At 41.8% G+C, this 21,773-nt stretch overlaps 1 protein-coding gene across 5 annotated transcripts in view; it reads right to left on the bottom strand.

Annotated features, from left to right (window-relative positions):
- MYOF (myoferlin) overlaps window positions 1-21,773 on the bottom strand; it is a 158,939-nt gene that overhangs the window by 78,891 nt on the left and 58,275 nt on the right. For 3 of the 5 annotated variants that reach the window (XM_036828555.1, XM_036828557.1, XM_036828558.1), the window contains exons 7-19: window positions 21,006-21,134; window positions 17,344-17,406; window positions 17,208-17,258; window positions 15,620-15,650; window positions 15,028-15,143; window positions 14,247-14,373; window positions 11,907-12,010; window positions 9,916-9,984; window positions 9,768-9,811; window positions 7,160-7,242; window positions 4,977-5,015; window positions 2,779-2,903; window positions 1,576-1,692 (exon numbers count right to left, since the gene is read on the bottom strand). In XM_036828555.1, the coding sequence (XP_036684450.1) occupies window positions 1,576-1,692; window positions 2,779-2,903; window positions 4,977-5,015; window positions 7,160-7,242; window positions 9,768-9,811; window positions 9,916-9,984; window positions 11,907-12,010; window positions 14,247-14,373; window positions 15,028-15,143; window positions 15,620-15,650; window positions 17,208-17,258; window positions 17,344-17,406; window positions 21,006-21,134 (1,098 nt within the window). The remainder of the gene's footprint in view (window positions 1-1,575; window positions 1,693-2,778; window positions 2,904-4,976; window positions 5,016-7,159; window positions 7,243-9,767; window positions 9,812-9,915; window positions 9,985-11,906; window positions 12,011-14,246; window positions 14,374-15,027; window positions 15,144-15,619; window positions 15,651-17,207; window positions 17,259-17,343; window positions 17,407-21,005; window positions 21,135-21,773) is intronic. The other 2 variants (XM_036828556.1, XM_036828559.1) reach the window with 1 other exon arrangement.

Raw genomic sequence — 21,773 nt, 5'->3', positions numbered from 1 at the left:
AGGGCATTATGCTAAGTGAGATAAGTCAGACTAAGAAAGACAAACACTGTGTTATATCACATATATGTGGAATCTAAACAAGCTGAACTCAGAAGCAGAGAGTAGAATGGTCATTACTAAGGGTTGGGGGAATTGAGGAGATGCTGGTCAAAGGGTACAGACTTGCAGTTAGAAGGTGAATAAGTTCTGGAAATCTAATGCACAGCACTGTAAACATAGTCCATAATACTGTATTATATAGCAATACTTTAAAGTTGCTAAGAGACTAGATCTTAAAAGTTCTCACCACAAAAAGTGATAGTTCTGTGACATGACAGAAGTGTTAGCTAACAGTAGGGTGGTATTCATACTGCAATATATACATGCATCAAATCAACACACTGTACACCTTAAACTTACACAATGTTATATGTCACATGTCAATTTTTCTAAAGTTCAAAAATAAAAAAAATAAATAAACTATCATGATTTATCAAAAAGAAAAAACAACAGTCATAATAATGGTATAGGATGTGCCAGAAACAATTCAGTGAGCAACAGAGACAGGGTTAATTTAATATTGGGCTATCCATCACACACAACACACATGCTAACAAATCTGTACTGCAGATGTCAATTAACTGACAAGGGAAAAAATTAAGCATCTAACTGTTTCATGATAAGAATATTCTTCTTTTTGTATTTATTGCCTTGAATTAATTACACTGACATTTGAATTTACTAGGAAAAAACTACATCTGTGGCTCTTTGCCATAAGAATCATGGACGTTATGCATAAGTTGTCTCCATAGTGGGGAAAGAGCTGATTTTAAAAAAAGAAAAAGAAACAAGGACCCACTGTATAGCACAGGGAACTATACTCAGTATTTTGTAATAACCTATAAGGGAAAAGAATCTGAAAAAGAATATATATATATGTATGTGTATATCTATATATATGTATGTATATGTATATATATATAACTGAATCACTGTGCTGTACACCTGAAAACTAGCATGACATTGTAAATCAACCATACTTCAATAAAAATTTAAAAAAAATAAATAAAGAACAAGAAATAGTTGGTAAGGTGAACTTGGAAGACTTCCTGTCTTCGAGGAGGAGTGGCATCTCAGAGGTGCTGTAATGTGGGCATTAGTATAAACATGCCCTCACATGCTGGGAAGCCTGAGATATGGCAATTACTTCTGAAAATGGAAGTGAATAGTGGTGGCTGCTATATCATTTGGAATGGCTCTTGTGGCCTCCTCCCCACAACACACCCAAGCCCAGTCAGCAAACAGGCCATTCAATTTGGGGGTATCACTGTTCTTGCTGGTTTTCAGTAGGGTAGCAACATCTCAAAGATAAAGCAAGTCTCATCACCCCCACAGGGCTGTGGTAGATAGACCAAGAGGGTGTGGAGCTGCACTTGCTATGACTCCCATCTCTCCACCTCTGCCATAGCTGACCCTTCAGTCCCTGGATGCCCCCTTGAGGCCTGCTGGCTCAGGCAGCCCAGCACTAACCATCCCACCACCAACCCTCTATAACACCCTTTCCATACCACACACGGTCCACACTCCAACATTTACCTCAACAACCAGCAGGTCATCATTTGAAATGGGCTCAAGCTTTTTATCTGGTGGTGTCTTTTCAAGTAAAGTGCTTAATTCAACCAAGATTCTGCCTCTGTAGGCAACTCCTTCCCCCTGAAAGGCAACAGCACAGGATTATTCTTCTAGGCATGAACAACAGTGAAAAGATCTGTCCCTCTATTTGGGCTCATCCAGCTACAACTTTAAGTTTCTCCTTCCCAAAATGAATCAGTCAGCAACTCTCTCAGCTGGTCTTTGGTATCTGAAAGAAAAGCCTATGACTTCAGGAAGGATCCCAAAGACAGCCAGGGCTGAAAGGGATCTTAGTCACGGCTGGTGTCAGAGGCTTCCGAGCCATGCTTGGATCCAGAAAGGGTTCCCAGATGCTGGGGTAAGAGTGGAAGGGGCTCGAAGTCTCCCTCACCCAACTTCAGCTCTGCCTTTATCTGCATTAACTTTGCTCCTTTCCTCAGAAAAGGGAGGCTGCCATGTTGGCAACCAGGGCAAGTCTCAGAGTAGCCAGGAAATAAAAGAGGAAGATGTTCTGGGTGCGGCTGAGTGTGAGTATTAATTGTGGCTACTCCTCCCAATATACCAAGTAGCGTTGGCAACAGAACCCTCTGGAGAGGAAGTGAAAGCTTCCACCTCCACCCCCACCCCCATCCCCAGGGCTTTCTCTCTACTCTAGCTCTTTTCTTGGGCTTTGGGAGCTAACTAACAGACAGTACTTGGGCTTCTAATGTGGTGGAAAGACCACTTCCCATCTCTGGGCCTCCATGTCCTTGTCTATAAAATGAACAGGTTGGATGGGATCAGTGGTAGCAATGTCAAGCATGTCACCTCCAGTCTTTCGGCAAATTCCTAGAACATGGCATTGAATGGAATTCTGAGGTAGCACATTTGCTTTCTGGAAAGAGCCAACATTGATTACTGACATCTGCCTTATGTCTAGCATGGGGGAATGGCCATGCTATGCATTTGCAATTGCCACATTAGATGATCTCCAGGATCCTTTCCTATTCTTGCATTCTAGGACTTGAGGAACATGAGACTTCCACATCCTTCAACACTTGATCAGTCATCTGGTGGGTCTCTGGGGGTGGGGTGGGTCCCCTAAATGAGACTTGATTAATAACTATTAGAAGAAGGAATCACATTAATCAGTGCTCATTAATAACAAACCTTAATTGAAGAACTAACCTTTCCAGTATTTAGCTCATCATAGGGATCTGGGAATCCCGTGTACTCTCTGGGGCTTCCATAAAGGTTCAGATAACAAGGTCCAAAAGTTGGAACAAAGCCCACCTCTGTTTCTCCTGTATTTGCTGAGAGATAACATCATCATTAGTATTTTAGGCTTTTAACACTCAATCTGTTGAAATAAATATTAGTTATTAGTTAGCTGGGTGAGACTGTTTTCCTCCATTTTGTGAGTTAGTTGTATTAGTGCAAATTGTAAACACTTGTGAGAACTGCCATATTTCCCTTATCGTATTGCTATAAAACATTAAACAAAAAACATTTTCAGGGGGGAGTTCAGGTAAACTTATGTTATTCTTACAAAAAGATGATGCTATTCAAATGAAAGAATAAGAAGTTGATCTTCCATTTTCTGCAAGTTTATAATTGGCTCTTTAGTAAACATGTCATTGGCAATTGGGGTAAAGATTATAATTGTTTTGGGAAGTCATTTAAATGACGTATATTTGTTATATATTTGCTCTCCAAAAACATCATTTAGTCTCAAGTAGTTAGTATAAATCTGGCAGATGATTTTTAAAATACAAGACATTTAAAATGTTTACATATAACAATGAACTGTCTGCCTACGGTTATGACCATGTGATATTCATAAGCCATGTGAAGTCTCCACTCATGACATTCTATCTCTGATGAGAATCCAATATGCTCCGTATTTCTGCTACCTGGTCTTAGCAAGAGCTACTCCCCAAGGAGGGGCGCTGCAGGCAATGTAAGCAAATAGCGGAGTCAAAGGGAGACTGCAGGTGAAGATGGGGATGTATAATAGGAGCTGCCGCCAGCCATCTGAATGGCTCCCATATGGAGGAGGGATGGACTCGCTTCCAGAAGCAGGGGAAGGACCACTGTTGGGAGCTACAAGGAAGCCAGCTTTGGTTCACTCAAAGCAAGGAAGAGCTTCCTATGAATTAGTGGTGTCAAACAATGGGACAGACTGCACTGGGGACAGAGGAAATGTTAAGGCCAAGACTTCAGCCTATCTTTCAGGATATGGTCAAAACGATTCCTTTATGGATGAGAAGTTGACCAGATGACCTCTATGGCCCTTTCCAGCTCTGTGCTTAAAACTAAGGCAGAAAGATAAATGTGAAGTAGCAGGTGAGCAGAATGCCGATTAATAAACAGTTGAGCAAACTATATACACGTGTAGTTTGCAATCTTTTCCACCTTTTTGAGGCTCCTTTGCATTTTGAACTTCTATTAAGTTATCATTTTATATTTTAATTTTTGACCCTTAAATAGCTGCTTATCTCTGTGACTACACTATAAATTCCTTTGGTAGGTGGGGTAAGATTCATGCATGTTTTATTCTGACTCCCTCAGCACCTAGTCCTGCTTCTGTCTTGGAGTTCTAAAACATAAATATTTTTTTGATTGGTTAAACAAATGAATGAAGGAGTGAAGTGTGACGGAATCTGCCTAGCTTGTTACAAACCTAAGGACTACTTAATATTCACATAAAGTCTGATTATAAGATAATGAGATTGATTTTTAAAAACAAATAAGAATGAGTCATTGTGCCAAAACATAACGGCACATGATAAAACCTTAATTTTGTACAGTTTGCAAACTTTCTTACATGCAGTATCTCTTTTCCCTCTCACTACAACCTTGGGTGGTTAGCATGGCAGGGATTGTCATGTTTATTTGAAAGAAAACAAATGTCTCTAAATCACAAAGTCTTCATCTATTAGGGTAACAACATCTGCCCTGACAGGGTTGTAAGGTCAAGTGTGAGAGCACTGAGCAAACTTGCAAAGAATGGCGAGTGCTGTGCAAACCCAAGGACATGTTATGATCCTGCATAGTTGGAAGGTGAAGACCATAAACAACAATAACAAAAGCATAAACAACAATAACAAAAAAGTGTTATACAATTATTTACAGTGAAGCCAGGATGGTATGCACCTAGGTGAAAACATGAGGCATGTAGCAAAGCCTCGTTAGCACATTTGTTTAAACTTAGCTTTGCAGGACAACCATATAACACTAATATAAAAATTGTTACTGTACCAAAACTATTTTTAAGACAGCAAAGCGTAAAAAAAAAAAAGCTAAAGGCAATCAATTGATAAGTTCTTAATAAGATAATAGTAAACAGAAAGATCTAGAAGATAGCAAAATTACAAAGCATAAACCTGTATATGATGCAGCCCCAGATCCCGAAGATGAGACATCTATGTAGTAAAAATACGGTTGGTTAAACAACAAGAGAAACACGGACTTTATAAAAGAGACAGTGAAAAAGTTAATCAAATCCAATGCTAGGTAAGTGGTTTAGCAACACCAGAAAAACCCCAAATCCAGATTCAAATCACATCACCCTTTTGTAATGTACACAAATGTCACTGGTTAAATACAAAATGGCTCAAGACTTCTGTGACACCTGGCAGCACCATCACGTCACGCATGAAATAACCCAATCTCGTCAGCCCCAAGGCAGTGAAACATCAGAGAAGTAGCTTCCCACCATCAAAGGAGGCCTGGGGAAGTTACCAACATTTCATGATTTTAATAAAACATTTACTTGTCCTGGGTCTAATTTAGTTGGGACTAAGACCAGATAATCCAAGTTCATTTAGTCTAAGGCTGTGTGAGCAAAGGTTTATAGCTTAAGGTACATTCTCTGTTTCTTTCAGGGTGGGGAGGTTGGTTGCTGCTCACTGTTATTTTGAAACCCTGTTACTGACTGTCCGCAGGGCCTGCGTGAGAGAAGGCCTCAGAGACAGGGGCTGACACTGTAACAATTCATCTTCACTTGTGCTGGATGTTAACCACCAAATGACTAAGAAAAATGCTCATTCCACTATTTCTTGAATAATTATTTTTAGGTAATTATTTAATGACTTTCTGCTAAATTAAATGAATTTAAGTAATTTTTACCCTCCCTCCCATATAGTTATAGCATGATTTTAATTACTCTATTGGTTGCCTTTAACCAATAAATTGAATCTAGTCTTTAACCAATTTTTTATCTAATCAATGATTTAATCTAACCTGCATTCCCCTCACTTAATAAAAAGAGGGTAATAGCATGCCTACCCTTCCCCACCTCTCCCCTTCCTTTTTTCACTTCTAAGCTCTATCTTCTGTTCTTTTACACTGTAAGAGGCGATGACGTTCACCTTCTGTTTAGAGCCTTGACTACAGGTTTAACAAAAAAATTTAAAAAACAATTAATAGTGTTCACATTATAACAACCACATAAGTATTGTTCTCTGCAGAGAAAAGGAGAGTTGTAATTCCATTCCTTTGTACAGGTCCAGCAGCATGGTCCCCTATGCCACTTAGCAGAGAATGTTTACATGGAATCTCTTTCTCGCCTTCTATCATTTGCTTGAAATAATGCTACAGCTGACTTTATATTTGGACTATTATCTTGGTTCAGCTCTTTATTTTTCTTGGAATTTCTAATGCCTTTTTTTTTCCTTCTTCTTCTTGAGAGAGGAAATCTATATCTTCTTCATTAAATCTCTATTATGTTTCAGGTTCTTGTTCATACTATCTATTGCTTGGCTTACAGTATCTTTTTAAAAACCTACAAAGTCCTCTCTTAAACAAGATAAGGATGAGAGGACCCTCAGGTTTCCTAAAACAAAATTTTGTCTCAAATTCTCTCACTTTACCCAATGTGTTTAATCTACTGGTATTTACAAGAATTTTATTTTGGTAACAAACAATAAGCTGCTCATATTAATGTGTTGTTGTGTTCAATTCAACACATATTAATGTGTTAACACTAAATTTTTTCTTACCGTCTTAATTTAGCTCCTTCATTCCCTATGACAATTTCAGACCATAATACCAAGTATAGGCAATTAGTTCTCAGTATGAAAAACAACAAAAGGTATATTGGTTATCAATGTTTGTTAGCACAAAATGCATAAAAACAAAATGCACATGATCTGGAGTGGACAGTACATGGTTCAGTGCCATTTGACCTTGTTCCTGCCAAGGAAGTCAGTAAAGAAGGGAACATTATTTTATATTTGGGTGGACTGGTGTCAATGCCACTCTTAAAAAAAAAGGTACCCTCCGTATTGACGCTCAAAAATTTGTAAAACAGCTACTGGGAAAGAGTTTTTGGATTGAAGCAAGAAAGCAAAAATTTTTTTAACTCAGATAATTGATAGTTACCTCAGTTATTAATTACTAATCAATTGTTTTGCTGGCCACCATCAAAACATCACTGAAATGGTTCACTAGCCTCATCACATTTGGCTTCTCAAAAACCAAGTCCATTGCCAGGTGGCTACCCCAGTTCATTCCTTCTCCGGAAGTTCTCCGCCCTGTCTCGTTCCTGCTCTGCTGTGTGACTCACCTTCCACTTCCCCACCAGAGGCAGCAATTTTAGAGAGGTGCAGATACGTTGTCCCAATGACATCATTTTTGGTAATACGGTCCCTGTATGAAAGAACAGGTTAAGACCTCCATCTATGAAGACAGATCTTCGTTTCAACAATAATAAGAGAGAGCCAGAAAAGACCCTAGACCTCAGAAATCTTCCTGTCCAGTGGGCCTCAAGCTTTACTATGCTTTAAAACCACTTGGAAACCACTACTGCTCCCCACTCCTGCATCCCACACCACCTCTCATCTCCTTGTCTCAAATTCTCTCACTTTACTCAATAAAGTGAGACTTTATTGAGTCTCACTTTTGAGACCATTCTGATGCAAATGGTCTGCCAACCACCCTCTGAGAAATACTGATCTAGTCGGACAACTCATTTCAGTTATGGAAACTGAGATTTTTACAGAGGTCAAGGGATTTGCCTATGGCCACACTCAGTACTGTTGTCATAAAGTGAATGGATCAGTTGCAGGCACATAACATGATGAGGATAATAAAAATCTCATTACACAGAATAAGTGCATGTATCTTATTTTATGATGTTCATACTGACTACTATGACGGTTTAACAACAACAGTGGGCTATTTCTAAGGGTCCTTCATAGGGAAAAAAATTCCCTTTCAATTCAAACATTTCTTGAACATCTACTGTGTGACAGATGCTATTTTTCTGACTTCATTTGCTTGCCTATAACCTAAATCTTATCTATATGGTTGGGATAAGTTTGCCCACTACAAGTACCTACAACTTTGTGTATATTTCTGTGAGTATCTTGGAGAGTCTATGAGCCTAACATGAAACGATCTGTAGCTGGGCACATAGTACATGTAACACACAAGGTTTATATTGATAACATCCTCTGTTTAGTTCCTTCTCTTCTTTATTCCATCTAGTGTCACACCCATTCTAAAGTTTAGGACCCCATGGCGGAGGAAGAAAGGTTCACTCAGTATTTTGAGGAAAGCTTATACTATAGTATATTATTATGTATATTATAGTAATATTATATGTTATATATAATATTATACATTATATAGTATAATAATATTAGGTTATAGAAAGTGACTAATTAAACACGGTATACATGAGAAAAAATTATTTTTAGGTAGTAAGCCACATGCGTGGGGCTTGCATCCTCTCTGTGCATCCAGAAGAGTCTGGACTACATTTAAAGAATCCTTAGCTTTCCCTCAGTTGTGTAAATACCCTACAGGGTATGTAACCAAAGATCTGGATCCAAGGATTCCCCAGATAAACAGGGTCTCTCTGCACATCTTAGTCTACTATTGCTTTGGAGAGGACAGACTAGGTCAGGGAAAAAACCCACCATTTGTTGTGACCACGGGCAACTCGGGGATGGCTCAGCTAGCAATCAGCCCATTGCAGAGTGTGTAGGCCAGAGTGGTTACCTGATCTATGTAGGGTCCAAGCCCACACTCCTGACAGTTCCTGAGGCCCCGGAGCACCTTCAGAGTGTCGACTAGGGGTCCCAAGTAACTTAAAATGGGCTCACGCTCATCGGAAGGGGCATTTTGGCCTCAGGCCCCTTTTCACGACCCTCAATGAACTGTGATGTAGTTACTGAACAAAGAAAGCCTTCTCCCCTCTTCCCAAAGTGCCTTGTTGCCCTAGTGCCAAGAGGGTACGAACATGCAAGTCAAATGCATTTAGCCAAAGGAAAAATTAGGGCCAGACAGGACGGGGACCCAACTGGGTCTCTAGCTATCTGTGTGACTGTGGGTAAGTCACCTGACTTCTCTGAGCCTCAGTCTTTGTCTGTAAAATGAACTAATCATAGTCTCTATTCCATAGGGTTACTCTAAAGACTAAATGGAATAATGTAGGGAAGGCAAGAGGCACAGCACCTGGCACTTAGTTGTGCTCAAAACAGCAGCTAACATCGTAATAAACATTGATGATGATGATGATGATGATGATGGTGGTGGTGGTGGTGGTGGTGCTGGTGGTGCTGGTGGTGATAATGATGCTGGTGCCAATGATGATGCTATTTACCATTTCCACTCTCAGGGAGCTAAGGGCTGTCGATTGAATGCCCCATCCAACTAGAACATACCCAAGAATGGCCTCATTATGGCCAATCATTGCTAGGATGCTAGTCTAGTACAAAGTCCATCAAAAAATGTCAATGAATTTTCTTTGCATTCAGATAGGGAGCTCTGTCTACTTTCCTTTCTAACAATAACAAAGAATAGCTCTCAGAATGTTTTGGTGATTCTTCCCAAGAAATAGTTTACTCCATTTCTGAAGTCTATTTTGGACAGCCTAATGGTATGTAAAGCCTTGATTTTTTATCTTGATTTCTTGTCTTATATTCAGATCATTTTTCCTTCCTTTTGTTTGTGAGCAGTTAAACCAAGATATCCAAAGCTTTTCTGTAACAGCCACTATTATTATTTTTCAAGAAAACACCCAATTCCAGGAGCAGTGTACCCCTTCCCTCTGAAAGAAAAGCAAATGTCCTGAAAAGTAAGAGTTAGACCATCTGAAGTAATGTTTCTCAATATCCAAATATTTAATTCTTTAATTTTGAATTAGACACAAGTCCTTTTTAACTCACCAGTCATATATTGTTAGTTTTATTTTTTCACACACTGAAGGAAACTGTTAAAGAGAAACAGAAAAAAAAAAAAAAGTAGTTATTTCTCAACTTATTCAGTAACAACTAAAGTATTCTTACTTTTTTCTAAAAGAAAAGAAAGTCAAACCTTGATCTGAAGATTGACGACTTGATTCCACTCAGGGTTTGCATTTTTCTCAATTATATTTGTGCAAACCTGTAAAATCATCAAAACAAAACAGCAGGTATTCAAGTTTCTAATTTCGAAAAGTTTACAATATATGCATACTGGATTATGACTCTAGCAGTTTACTCATAAGTTATAGACTTGGTATCCTCGTTAAAGTTTATTTTTCTTGATAAAAATTTGGTAAAATATGACACGGGTTTAACATTGATCTTTGCTTCTTCTATGCACTAAAAGCTAGTTTTCAATCGCCAGATTACTAACATTGGATTAGTGTAATGATGCAAGAGTTAATATTTAGTGAGCACTTGTTACATGCTGTCTAATAAGCATCTCTACACTAACATGTCCAGACAGATCTTTTGAATCTGCCCACCAGCCCTTCTCCCTGCTCCCCAAACTGGCTGCTCTTTCCACTGCTGTTCACAAGGGTGTTCAGGCTTGAACCAGAGTCAGCCACAACCCCTCTCTTCCCTTCACATGCCTCATCCAATCCATTGGTAAATGCTGACACCCCTACTGTCATCCCATCTGCCCCCAGATGCCTGCGGCTGGTCCCCATCTGGACCCGCACTTCCTCTCCTGCCTCCTCACTTTCACGTCACTCCTGTGTAGCATCTTCCATCAGCTCCCCAGGTATACTTGCCGTCCTGATTCATATTCTGCCTGCCCCCCTCACCCCACCTCTCTGAGCTCATCTCAGTTTCGTCCCTTGCTCGCTCCACTCCAGTCATGTTGGCATTCTTTTGCTGCAAATGTGTATCTTCCTTGGGGCCTTTACATCTGCTCTTCCTTCTGCCTGGAATCACCCCCCTCCCCCCCAATATGTCTGCATTATCCAGGCCTCTGCTCAAATGTCACTTCCTCCAAGGCATCCCACTTGATAACCTAGCTGGATACGCCTCCAACACCCCACCCATCACTTCTTGTCCACTGCTTTATTTTCTGCGGAGTAGTTAGCGCTAACTGAAATTATGCAACTTCTTATTTACTTGTTTATTGTTGTCCTTTCTGTTACAAAGTAAGCTCCATGAGCGCAAAGACTGGCTCGCTTACTTCTTTATCCCCAACTCGTGGGACAGCATCTGATACTTAGTAGGCTCACACTGTTTAATTCCCGAATTAATTAAACTCTTTCAGCAATCCTATGAGATTATCATCATCCTCACATACAGCTCAGGAAACTGAGACTCAGAGGTTAAGGAATTTGCCTTCACTCCCTATGGACAGGGGTCAAGTCTGAATTTAAATCTGGCCTCATTTAGCTCCAGAACTGAGAACTTTTCTGCCATCTCCCACTGACTCTCCTAGGACATAACCCAGTATGTGTGTGTAGTTTGCCAAATCTCACTTTCACATGGTTCAGATACATAGAAGATGCTACTTCCTCATGCCCAGAACTATCTGTGGTACATCATTATTCTAAATACTATGGAATCCCAATCTCCAATCTTAGACTATCTCTGTAGGTAAAAGTGGTAATTACAGGTGTTCCTACACCAAGAGTCCCCCAGCTTTTTTCAGAGGACTGGAATGGGGTTCCCCTGCCTGACTGTCTAGTTTCTGCAGCTCAGTGGAGCACGGGTGGTGAGAAACATGACAGGAGTGGGCAGCTGGGTACTGGGGGCTGTCCTCTACCACATTTACCAGGGATCATTATTGTTGGCTAGGGACTTCGTCTAGTAGTAAGATAATGCTTAGACCTGGGAAATCACTTCCACTATTCTAATCTTCCAAAAGACTGAATACTTTGAGTCCTGTACACTTTCCACTCCAAAATAAACCTCTGGAGAAGTCTGGCATGTTCAGACTCAGATAATCTGTGTTTCTGCACAGTGCCAGCTCATCAGGGGGCTAATTTAACAAAGAATAAGCAAGAAATCACTCCAAGGAAAGCACGGTGGTTTAAAAATGTGTTTCTAGAGGCATCTGCATTTAGATCACATACAAACCTTTTTTCCAGCAAAAGAAACTTCTACAAAAGGATCCACTAGGTTTTTCTTATCTGCACTGCCTCCAAATATTTCCTTTACTGTCTGTGAGAAGGCATCATCCACTGGAAAGCAACATGTCACACAGCAGAAATTAAATTTGATTCTCTTAAAAGAACAGAAATCACTCAGCAAAATTAAAAATTTTCCCCTGTACAGAAAAACAGTTGCAACAAGAATCATTCTCAAAAGTGGCAAGTACCAGTGGCACTGGATTGCAGAAATCCTTTTTGTCTTAGTTGAGAGAAAGAGAAAATCAACAGGAGCGCCTTGAAAAAGAAATCAATAAATTATTATGTTGAGAATCAATCATTTATTGAGGAAAACAGTAGAATAAAGAAAGTCCATCCAAGTGGGGTAAGAGGCAATTCAAAAACTCAGGCCTAGTTTCAATTTGGAAAAGGTTCCTTAGGTCAGCATACAGGCCTCATCTGACTTTTTCTGAGAAATTCAAGGAAATTTGGCATAATCATAAATATTGTTTAATCAACTACAAACAGCAGGCCTCTGTTTTAACAAACTTAAAAGTGAACAGAGTTCAGCTGAATAGGCCCAAGTAGGCCATATAATGTGGTTTAATTTAGTCACTTCATTTAAGATATTTCTGAGGGAAAGATGGTCTGGGGAGGCAGTACAGGGTGTTAAACAAGGTTGGGGGGGGGGTTCCCCAGGAAAGTAGCAAAACCTGAAGTGCTCCATGGCCTGTACAGTGGGTGCTGCCTCCTGGGGACTGGGAGAGGGGTCCTACGTCCCAGGGCCCAGGAGGAAGCAGACAGGCCAGGTTAGGCAGAGAGGATGCTTGGTCCTCAGCAAGGACAGAGGAGTAATTGGACTAGCCTCTGTGAATAGAATCACTCTAAGCAATTCTCTTTTTTTTTTTTTTTTTTTAAAGTATTTATTTATTTATTTTTGGCTGTGTTGGGTCTTCATTTCTGTGCTAGGGCTTTCTCTAGTTGCAGTGAGCGGGAGCCACTCTTCATCGCCGTACGCAGGCCTCTCACTATCGCGGCCTCTCTTGTTGCGGAGCACAGGCTCCAGATGCGCAGGCTCAGCAGTTGTGGCTCACGGGCCCAGCTGCTCCGCGGCATGTGGGATCTTCCCAGACCAGGACTCGAACCCGTGTCCCCTGCACTGGCAGGCAGATTCTCAACCACTGCGCCACCAGGTAAGCCCCTAAGCAATTCTCTTAAATGCATCCAATCTCTTAATATAATAGTGACAGACTTCTAGTTATTGACACTTAACCACCTTTTGCTCAGCCATTTTTAATAATCAGATAGCAAACACATTTATTTGTTTATAAAATTTCAGTTTCATTTGGGATGAAAGGAGTTGGCAGTGCTGACTGCTGACCTCTGTTTGGTATTCTCTAGAATAAGGGGAAGATGGGGAACCCTGGAGAGAAAAGGGATGGAGATGAATGGGCCAGAGGCTCCATAATGGCCATGGGTCATGACCAATAGGCTGCCCCATGAACCTGCTTGGGTAGCTTTCAGTAGGACCAAAATGAATGAAAATAACTCCATGAAGGCCTTTAAAAAGAAAGACAGGGACTTCCCTGGTGGCACAGTGGTTAAGAATCTGCCTGCTCAGGTGCTTTATGACCACTTAGAGGGGTGGGATAGGGAGGGAGACGCAAGAGGGAGGAGATATGGGGATATATGTATATGTATAGCTGATTCACTTTGTTATAAAGCAGAAACTAACACACCATTGTAAAGCAATTATACTCCAATAAAGATATTTAAAAAAAAAGAATCCACCTGCTAATGCAGGGGACACAGGTTCGATCCCTGGTCCAGGAAGATCCCACATGCTGCAGAGCAACTAAGCCCATGTGCCACACTACTGAGCCTGCGCTCTAGAGCCCATGAGCCACAACTACTGAGCCCACGCACTGCAACTACTGAGCCCACGCGCCTAGAGCCCGAGCTCCGCAACAAGAGAAGCCACCGCAATGAGAAGCCCACGCACCACAACGAAGAGTAGCCCCCACTCACCGCAACTAGAGAAAGCCCACGCACAGCAATGAAGACCCAACACAGCCAAAAATATATAAAATTAAAAAAAAAAAAAGAATGGAGGCCTACTGTAGTCAGGAAGTTATTACCCTAAACTACTGCTAAGAAAGGCAATTAGCATATGCTTCAGTTAATGTCTCCTTCAAAAAAATCTTTAAAAGTAAAGAAGAAGAAGAAAGACATACAGCGGGAGCACCGATCACTATTCAAAGTATGATTTTAACACATCTAATCACGCAGATAACTGACAATCCTGGGGCAGGATTAAATCGATACGTACTCTGGGGGATGTCCTCCGCTCGGTAGATCTTCAGCAGGAAGGTCACCCATCGGAGGGCGATGCCAGCAGGGAGTAACAAGTTACTCTCCACGTCATCACTGTCATTACCACGATCTTGTATCTCAGGCTAGTGGGGACACAAGATGACTAATTATACACACAGGAAAGCAGAACTTGAAGAAGCCAAATTGGTGCTTATAAAATAAAACCAATCAGAACTGTTTTCATTAGGATTTCCTGTGTTTTGGGCTTAAGAGTTCAGCACCAATTCAACCTCAAAACTGCTCTACAAGATCAATGCTCATGTTTCTTTGATCAATACAGTACAAGAAAATAATGTGTCCTTTTGTAATCTTCTGAGCACTAAATAGTAGAGAAAGAGAGAAAGAGAGATAGCTCCTGAAGTTCTTCTAATTTCTTTCTGGCCACTGGCTTGCTGTCCAATTTTCTAGAATAACAACTGTCCCCTTAGGTAGCGATGCCTGATTGTGCAAGGGAGCCATGCTCTGTAGATGCAGTGATGCAGGGAAGCCTTCAAAACACACGTATCTTTACTGAATGAAAAACCCACTCATAGACACCAGGAAGGAGCCTAAGTGAGCTGGAATAATAATTCTGTCATGAAGAAAAGAACAACTTCTGGAAAATTGGAGGAACTGGAGGGTTGGAGTTACTGATTGAAAGCTGTGCTCCATTTCACAACTACTGGTGCCCACTGGCTTAACTCCTAGTCCTCTTTTTTCGTGAAAAAAATGTAGAGGGTAGAGAATTTGGGGCTCACGGGAGGCTCATCTCCGGTTCCCAGGACAAACATGCTGACTTTCATGTAGCCTTTAGCACCCGAGCTGGTATCTTCAGGGTCACTGAGGAGAAGCCATTTTCTCATGACAGCGTGACCTAAAATAAAGAAGACGTAAAAGGACAGGGATACTCTAAAGAGAAGCTGACAGGTCTGTGATTTCACCTGTGGTAAGATAAACAAGCATGTCCTCCAATGTGTCTTCATGACATGCCAAAATCCCCAGCTGAGACTCTATATTAATGTCCTCTGCTTTGCCCTAACTCCCCACCCACGTCCTGCCCTGGTGTGACTTAAACAAGACTCTAAGCTCTATTCACTGGTTTTATAAGTTGATTTTGATAAGGTTAAAATACCCTCAACAAAAGAGAGAAATTATCTATTTGTTACTATTTGGATGATTACCACTAAAAAAAAAAAACAAAAGCCATTCATGCTAAACTGCTACTACCATAATTCCCACTAAGTATCCTTTCCTCTTCTCAATCAAGAAAAACATTTTTTTGATTCTCCCTGATCCCTCAAATTTTCTAGATTCCCAGAGTCTTCAAGTTCATGGGAGAACATTACTTACCAGGTTCATCATAAATGAATCCGACATCAATCTGGGAAAAAATAATTTAAAGTAGTTCAAACAGATTTTAAAATCAATTTTGTCATTTCTAGAAACCATCGTTATTATTACACTTAAAAATAAGGCTTTTGACTAGACAAATTTCTTTGAGATCCAACATTTCCATCTTACCCTCTCTGTATACCCAATGTCAGGCCTGATGCGTGACACATAGAAGGCTCTCAATCCATCATTTTGAATGAATGAGCTAGTCTTAGAGCTGGAAGAGACATGGTGGCCAATGTGTCCTGGTTTGCTTGAGACTTTTCCAGTAGCACAGAAAGTCTCACATTCTGTGGAACCTCTCAGTCTCAGGCAAACCTGGACTTTGGTCACCCTATGGGAAATCACCTATCCAGTATTCCTCCTCCTTTTTCTCCAACTAATTAATGCTAATGCTAATGCTAATACTAATATACCCACTGATTGGGCACTTCAGTATGCCAAGTGCTGTGCTCGGTGCTTTATATATCCTATCTCACCTAGTTTTCACAATGACCCCATTTTACAGATGAAGAAACTAAGGATCACAGAGGTTGACATGTGGCTAGTTGGTGGCAGACAGTGTATGAACACAGGTCTGCCAGACCCAGATCACCTTCTAGGACTTCTAATGACTGGCAGCTCCTTCCTTCAAGAAGCAGCCCAGGGCTTCCCTGGTGGCGCAGTGGTTAAGAAGCCGCCTGCCAATGCAGGGGACACAGGTTCAAGCCCTGGTCCGGGAAGATCCTACATGCCGCGGAGCAACTAAGCCTGTGCGCCATAACTACTGAGCCTGCACTCTAGAGCCAGCAAGCCACAACTACTGAGCCCATGCGCTTACAGCCCGTCCTCTGCAACAAGAGAAGCCACCGCAATAAGAAGACCGTGTACCGCAATGAAGAGTAGCCCCCGCTTGCCGCAACTAGAGAAAGCCTGCGCACAGCAACGAATACCCAATGCAGCCAAAAATAAATAAATAAAATAAATTAAAATAAATTAAAATAAATTAAAAAAAAAAAGCAGCAGCCCATTCCACGTAGAATTGCTGAGAAGGCACCAACCAAGTCTTTGTCGTTAACTGCAGTGTGAGTTACTTGGAAAAGCATCTTGATTCTCTTCCCTGGTTTGGCTTGCCTTTCATACTCCAGATTTACAGTAATTGGCTTTGTAGATAGAGCTCTGGGCCACTGGCAAGTGGAGCTGGGTAATGGGCTTCTTGCCACGGTCAAGCACCCTTCCCTTTGTAGCAGTGCACTGGCTTCCATCCACAGCAGGAACTCTGTGAAGGGCCCTGGTGTGCCAGTTTCTGGGCATCTTGCTTTAGGACACTGGTAAGTGCTGTACTTTGGAAGTTGACTAGACCCAGGTCAGAGGACACTCAATTGGCTTCTAGCGCCCAGGGCATTCATGTCCAGCCTTCAACAACAATCACAGCATCAATGCCTTACACATAACCTTAAGATGTCACCAAGATGGGCATCCTGAGACCTGGCCAGGAATCAGATTCCTCATTATGAAACTGCCCATCTTTGATGTAAGTTGAATGAAACAGACAGTTGACACCCACCTTAAATTCCCCCATCAGACAATCTGCCCGCAGAGAATGGGAATTATAAACCTAGAAGAAAGGAGAGCAGTGAAAAGATTATTGGCTTCATCTGGCAGTTAGTGAGCGCTACCCTCCTACTCCGTGGCCCCCTTACCCGAATGCTGATGACCTCATCCATCAATTCAGAAGGAGTCAGGTGGACATTGTAGAAAAATAACTGTCGAAACGAGAGAAAAATGTTTGAATGTCAGCAGGGGTAGTCTAAGGTTTAGTGGGATCTGATGCTACAATTTGGGGGGGGGTCCTTCCTAAAAAACTACAAGACACAACCCCAAATTAGGTGTGACCACGTGAACCCACTGAAGGACCTTGGAAAAGGCCCTCAGGTTAAGTGTCATGAACTTCAATTTAAACTCTGCATGTCAGAAAAACGAAAAAAAGTTAAGTAACAACTGTAGTTTTTTTTTTTTTTTCAATAGTAGTAATTTATTGACACTTACCATATGCCAAGCACTGGTAAGCACTTTATTATTATTTATTTATTTATTTTTGGCTGTGTTGGGTCTTCGTTTCTGTGCGAGGGCTTTCTCTAGTTGTGGCAAGTGTGGACCACTCTTCATCGCGGTGCGCGGGCCTCTCACTGTCGCAGCCCCTCTTGTTGAGGAGCACAGGCTCCAGACGCGCAGGCTCAGTAGTTGTGGCTCACGGGCCGAGTTGCTCCGCGGCATGTGGGATCTTCCCAGACCAGGGCTCGAACCCGTGTCCCCTGCATTGGCAGGCAGATTCTCAACCACTGCGCCACCAGGGAAGCCCTGTAGTGTTTTCTTAACTAAATAGAATTGTTCAGTTGGGACCAGATATCTAGTAGCTAACTAAAGATCTAAGGCAGGGACTTCCTGGTGGCGCAGTGGTTAAGAATCCGCCTACCAATGTAGGGGACACGGGTTCGAGCCCTGGTCCAGGAAGATCCCACATGCCATGGAGCAGCTAAGCCCAAACGCCACAACTACTGAGCCTGTGCTCTAGAGCCCACAAGCCACAACTACTGAGCCCGTGTGCCACAACTATTGAAGCCCGTGCCCCGCGAGCCCGTGCCCCACAACAAGAGAAGCCACCGCAATGAAGAGTAGCCCCCACTCGCTGCAACTAGAGAAAGCCTGAGCAGCAACAAAGACCCAACACAGCCAAAAAATTAATTAATTAATTAAGGTAAAAAAAAAAGAGATCTAAGGTTATTTCATGTGCTTAAGGCTTGCATGTCTAGAAAGTTGAGGTTAATTCCCTTCCATTTTTAGCGCTATTGTTTCTATCCAGTGACTCTAATTTTGTTCTTTCTAACAAAACACCTTTAAAGCCAACTCTGCCCATTAGATAATGTTAGGGCCTCAGTAGAGTTGGTATAGACCACATTTTAACTCATTGTTGCAGTTAAATTTAAGGTTGATTCCTGGGAAATGAAAATTGGGTATAAAAAAGTTGTACCATAAAGCCAAAGTTTATGTGCCGATAAACTTTCGTCCTAAGAGAGAAAGACTGAGCATTTACTTAAACTGAGACTCGTTTCTACTTTTTACTTAGAAATATTTCAAATTCACAGAAAAAAATGAAAATGGTAAATAAACACCATCCTTCACTTATGTTCACCAATTGTCATCATTTTGGGACACTGTCTTTTGGCTTTGTCACTTTTTTTTTTTAACTGAACTATCTGGAAGAAGGTTCTAGATAACATAACACTTCACTCCTTAAAAATACATTTGCATGCATCTCCTAAGAGCAAGGATATCTTTTCATAAAACCATAATATAATTATCACACCCAAGAAATTTAACATGTAACATAGTCAGTTTTCAAATTTCTACAGTTTTCCTGAAAAAAGTTCTTTTTAGCTTTTTTTTAATCTAGAATAAAGTAAATAAGTAAATAAATAAATCAATAAATCTAGGATTCACTCAAGGGTCTTACATTGTATGTGGTTGTTGTATCTCTTTAGTGTCCTTTTATCTAGAACAATACTCCTGGCTTATTTTTGTTGTTTATTTCTATCAAGACCAGTTGCTTTGCAGAATATCTCACAAACTGGATTTTTGTCAATTTTTCCTCATTGTTAGATTCAAGTTGACCATTGGACAAGAAATGACACAGATGATGCTGATAACTTCCATTATATCACATCAGGACACACATGTCCATTTGTCCCATTATTGGTGATACCAAGTTTAATCACTTGGTTAAGAATATATGTGTAAACTAGGGATTTTTAGTAAAATCCTTTTATTGATTTATGAATTGGTCTGAGAATCAGTTATTTGATTCTTCCCTTCTACCAAGAGATCTCAAAAGAATTCATTAAAATGGAAAATTCTGAGCTGGAGATTCCTGCAGAATGAGGTTGAGTAAATATTTGTCCTGCATTATAAACACTTGGATGGGTCCTACGCTCTAGGCATCAAGTCGTCCCACATCTCATCCTCCCTGCAATCTTGTCTTGTCCTCCAACGTGACTCTCTCCCAGCCTTTCCCGAAGTCCACTTCCAGTGCCCCATCTCCATATGCACCCACCTCTGTGTTAGCTTTGACACTACCTAGCTGCCTGCTGTTGCCTGCAATTCATCTAAGAAGTTAGAGGTGAGAATAAGATGGGGCCTTTGGGGCTTCCCTGGTGGCGCAGTGGTTAAGAATCTGCCTGCCAATGCAGGGGACACGGGTTCGAGCCCTGGTCTGGGAAGATCCCACATGCCACGGAGCAACTAAGCCCGTGAGCCACAACTACTGAGCCTGCGCGTCTGGAGCCTGTGCTCCGCAACGGGAGAGGCCGCGACAGTAAGAGGCCCACGCACCGCGATGAAGAGTGGCCCCCGCTCGCCGCAACTGGAGAAAGCCCTCGCACAGAAACGGGGACCCAACAGAGCCAAAAATAAATAAATAAATACATAAATAAATAAATAAATAAATAAATAAATAAATAAAAAAAGATGGGGCCTTTGAAAAGCTGGGGTCCAGGTTGAACAAAGGGAAAGAAACAGGAGCACCACACGGAAGAAACCAGTTCCTTTTGTGAATAGAAGTTAGAAAAAAACCAACGCCAGAGCCAGGGCTGGGATTATAAGCTGTAGGGAACTAAGAGGAACTGTGGTACCAAAGGCCTGGCCTCAGAGATCAGAGCATGAGACCCAAGGAACCTCAGAAATGCATCTCCTCAGCAGAGTAAGGCTGGACTCCGAAAAATTCCCCTAACTTATCATTTCTCTTCACAGTCCTAAACGTGGAGTTTTGTGGCATTGAAGACAACTGTCAAGGTATTCAGTATTTTTGAGGAGTGTTGCAGAAGAGGTCAACAGAACAGGCTATAACTTCAGTATGGAGGAAAAAAACCCTTTTTGCTCATAATTGCTTTTTTTAACCTATATTATTTTTATAGTCAAGTAGGTTTTGACACCTTTGACAATCAGGTTACTTAGTTACATGGAGTCACCCCTCAGAGACATCTGCTAATTAAAAAGAGCAAAGGCAGGTGTAAGTCCTTTGTGTGCTCCATCATAAGGGTCGCGAGGACCCATTAGAAAGGGCTCCCTCCAGAAGTTGTTGCAAAACCACCAGAAAGACACTGGCAGCTCTGAGAACCAGCGACGAAGCAGGTCACTTGACTTCAAGACCCAGTGGTTCTTAGCGCAGAACGTTTAACGTCGGAAATTTGTACTGTGTGCGCACATGTGTTCCCCTCCCACAGGGAACTGGGGAGAGGTGGGTGGAAGCCGGGAAGGTGCATACAAATAAAACAGACTCACAGAGCAGGACATGCATTCACCCGTTTACCTCATCAAAAAACGGATTGTTCCCTCGCTTGATTCTTGTTCGGTGGGTCTGGCCACAGATGTGGACTTTGACCACAGGCCTGATGTTGTTGCCACTTAACTGCCGGCCCTCGATCACCCAGACACGGATCTGCAAGCACAGGAGGGGAGTCGTCACTGAGCCTTTCCCAGCACGGCATGTAAGAGAATCCTCAGGTGTGGCCTCAGCTCGTTCACCTGTCAGGACAACTGAAACCAGGCCAGCGCAGCTTTGCAATGTCCTGTGCTTGCGGACTGGGAGTAGCCACTTGCGCTCATTCTCATGATGGGAACTGGGTTTGGGCTGCAAAAACCGAGATCAGTAGTGGGGTTGCAATAGTCCAGAGCTGGCCCAGGAAAGCACAGGACACGACTGCAGGTCTGCTGCTCAGACCCCAGCCTCCTACTTGGTCTTCCTGAGCCCTGAGAGGTACCAACTCACTCCATGGCTGTCTCCCAAGGAAGCAGCCAGAGCTGTGAAAAACACAATACCTGTGACTCTATTCTTTGATTAGCTCTTTCCTACCACCGAAGGGGATTTTATTTCTCTGAAGAGCCTCATGTGGATTGACTACATCTACTGCTGCTTGCAGAAGAAAGATGGGGAGCTCTTCTTATTGGGTTTGTGCCCTGACATCTCTTTTTATTAGTTGAGCCACTGCCCACAGGCAGAAGCTCTTCCAGCAACAGCACAATTGCCAGAAGCTGGACAACACAGGGTTGGTACAACGGGAATATGGCCCCTCGGGCT

This window comes from Balaenoptera musculus, chromosome 16 (assembly GCF_009873245.2).
Source record: "Balaenoptera musculus isolate JJ_BM4_2016_0621 chromosome 16, mBalMus1.pri.v3, whole genome shotgun sequence".
In the NCBI taxonomy this organism is placed as follows: Eukaryota; Metazoa; Chordata; class Mammalia; order Artiodactyla; family Balaenopteridae; genus Balaenoptera; species Balaenoptera musculus.
Note: the sequence above shows the minus strand (reverse complement) of the source record. Positions and strands in the feature narration are given on the sequence as shown.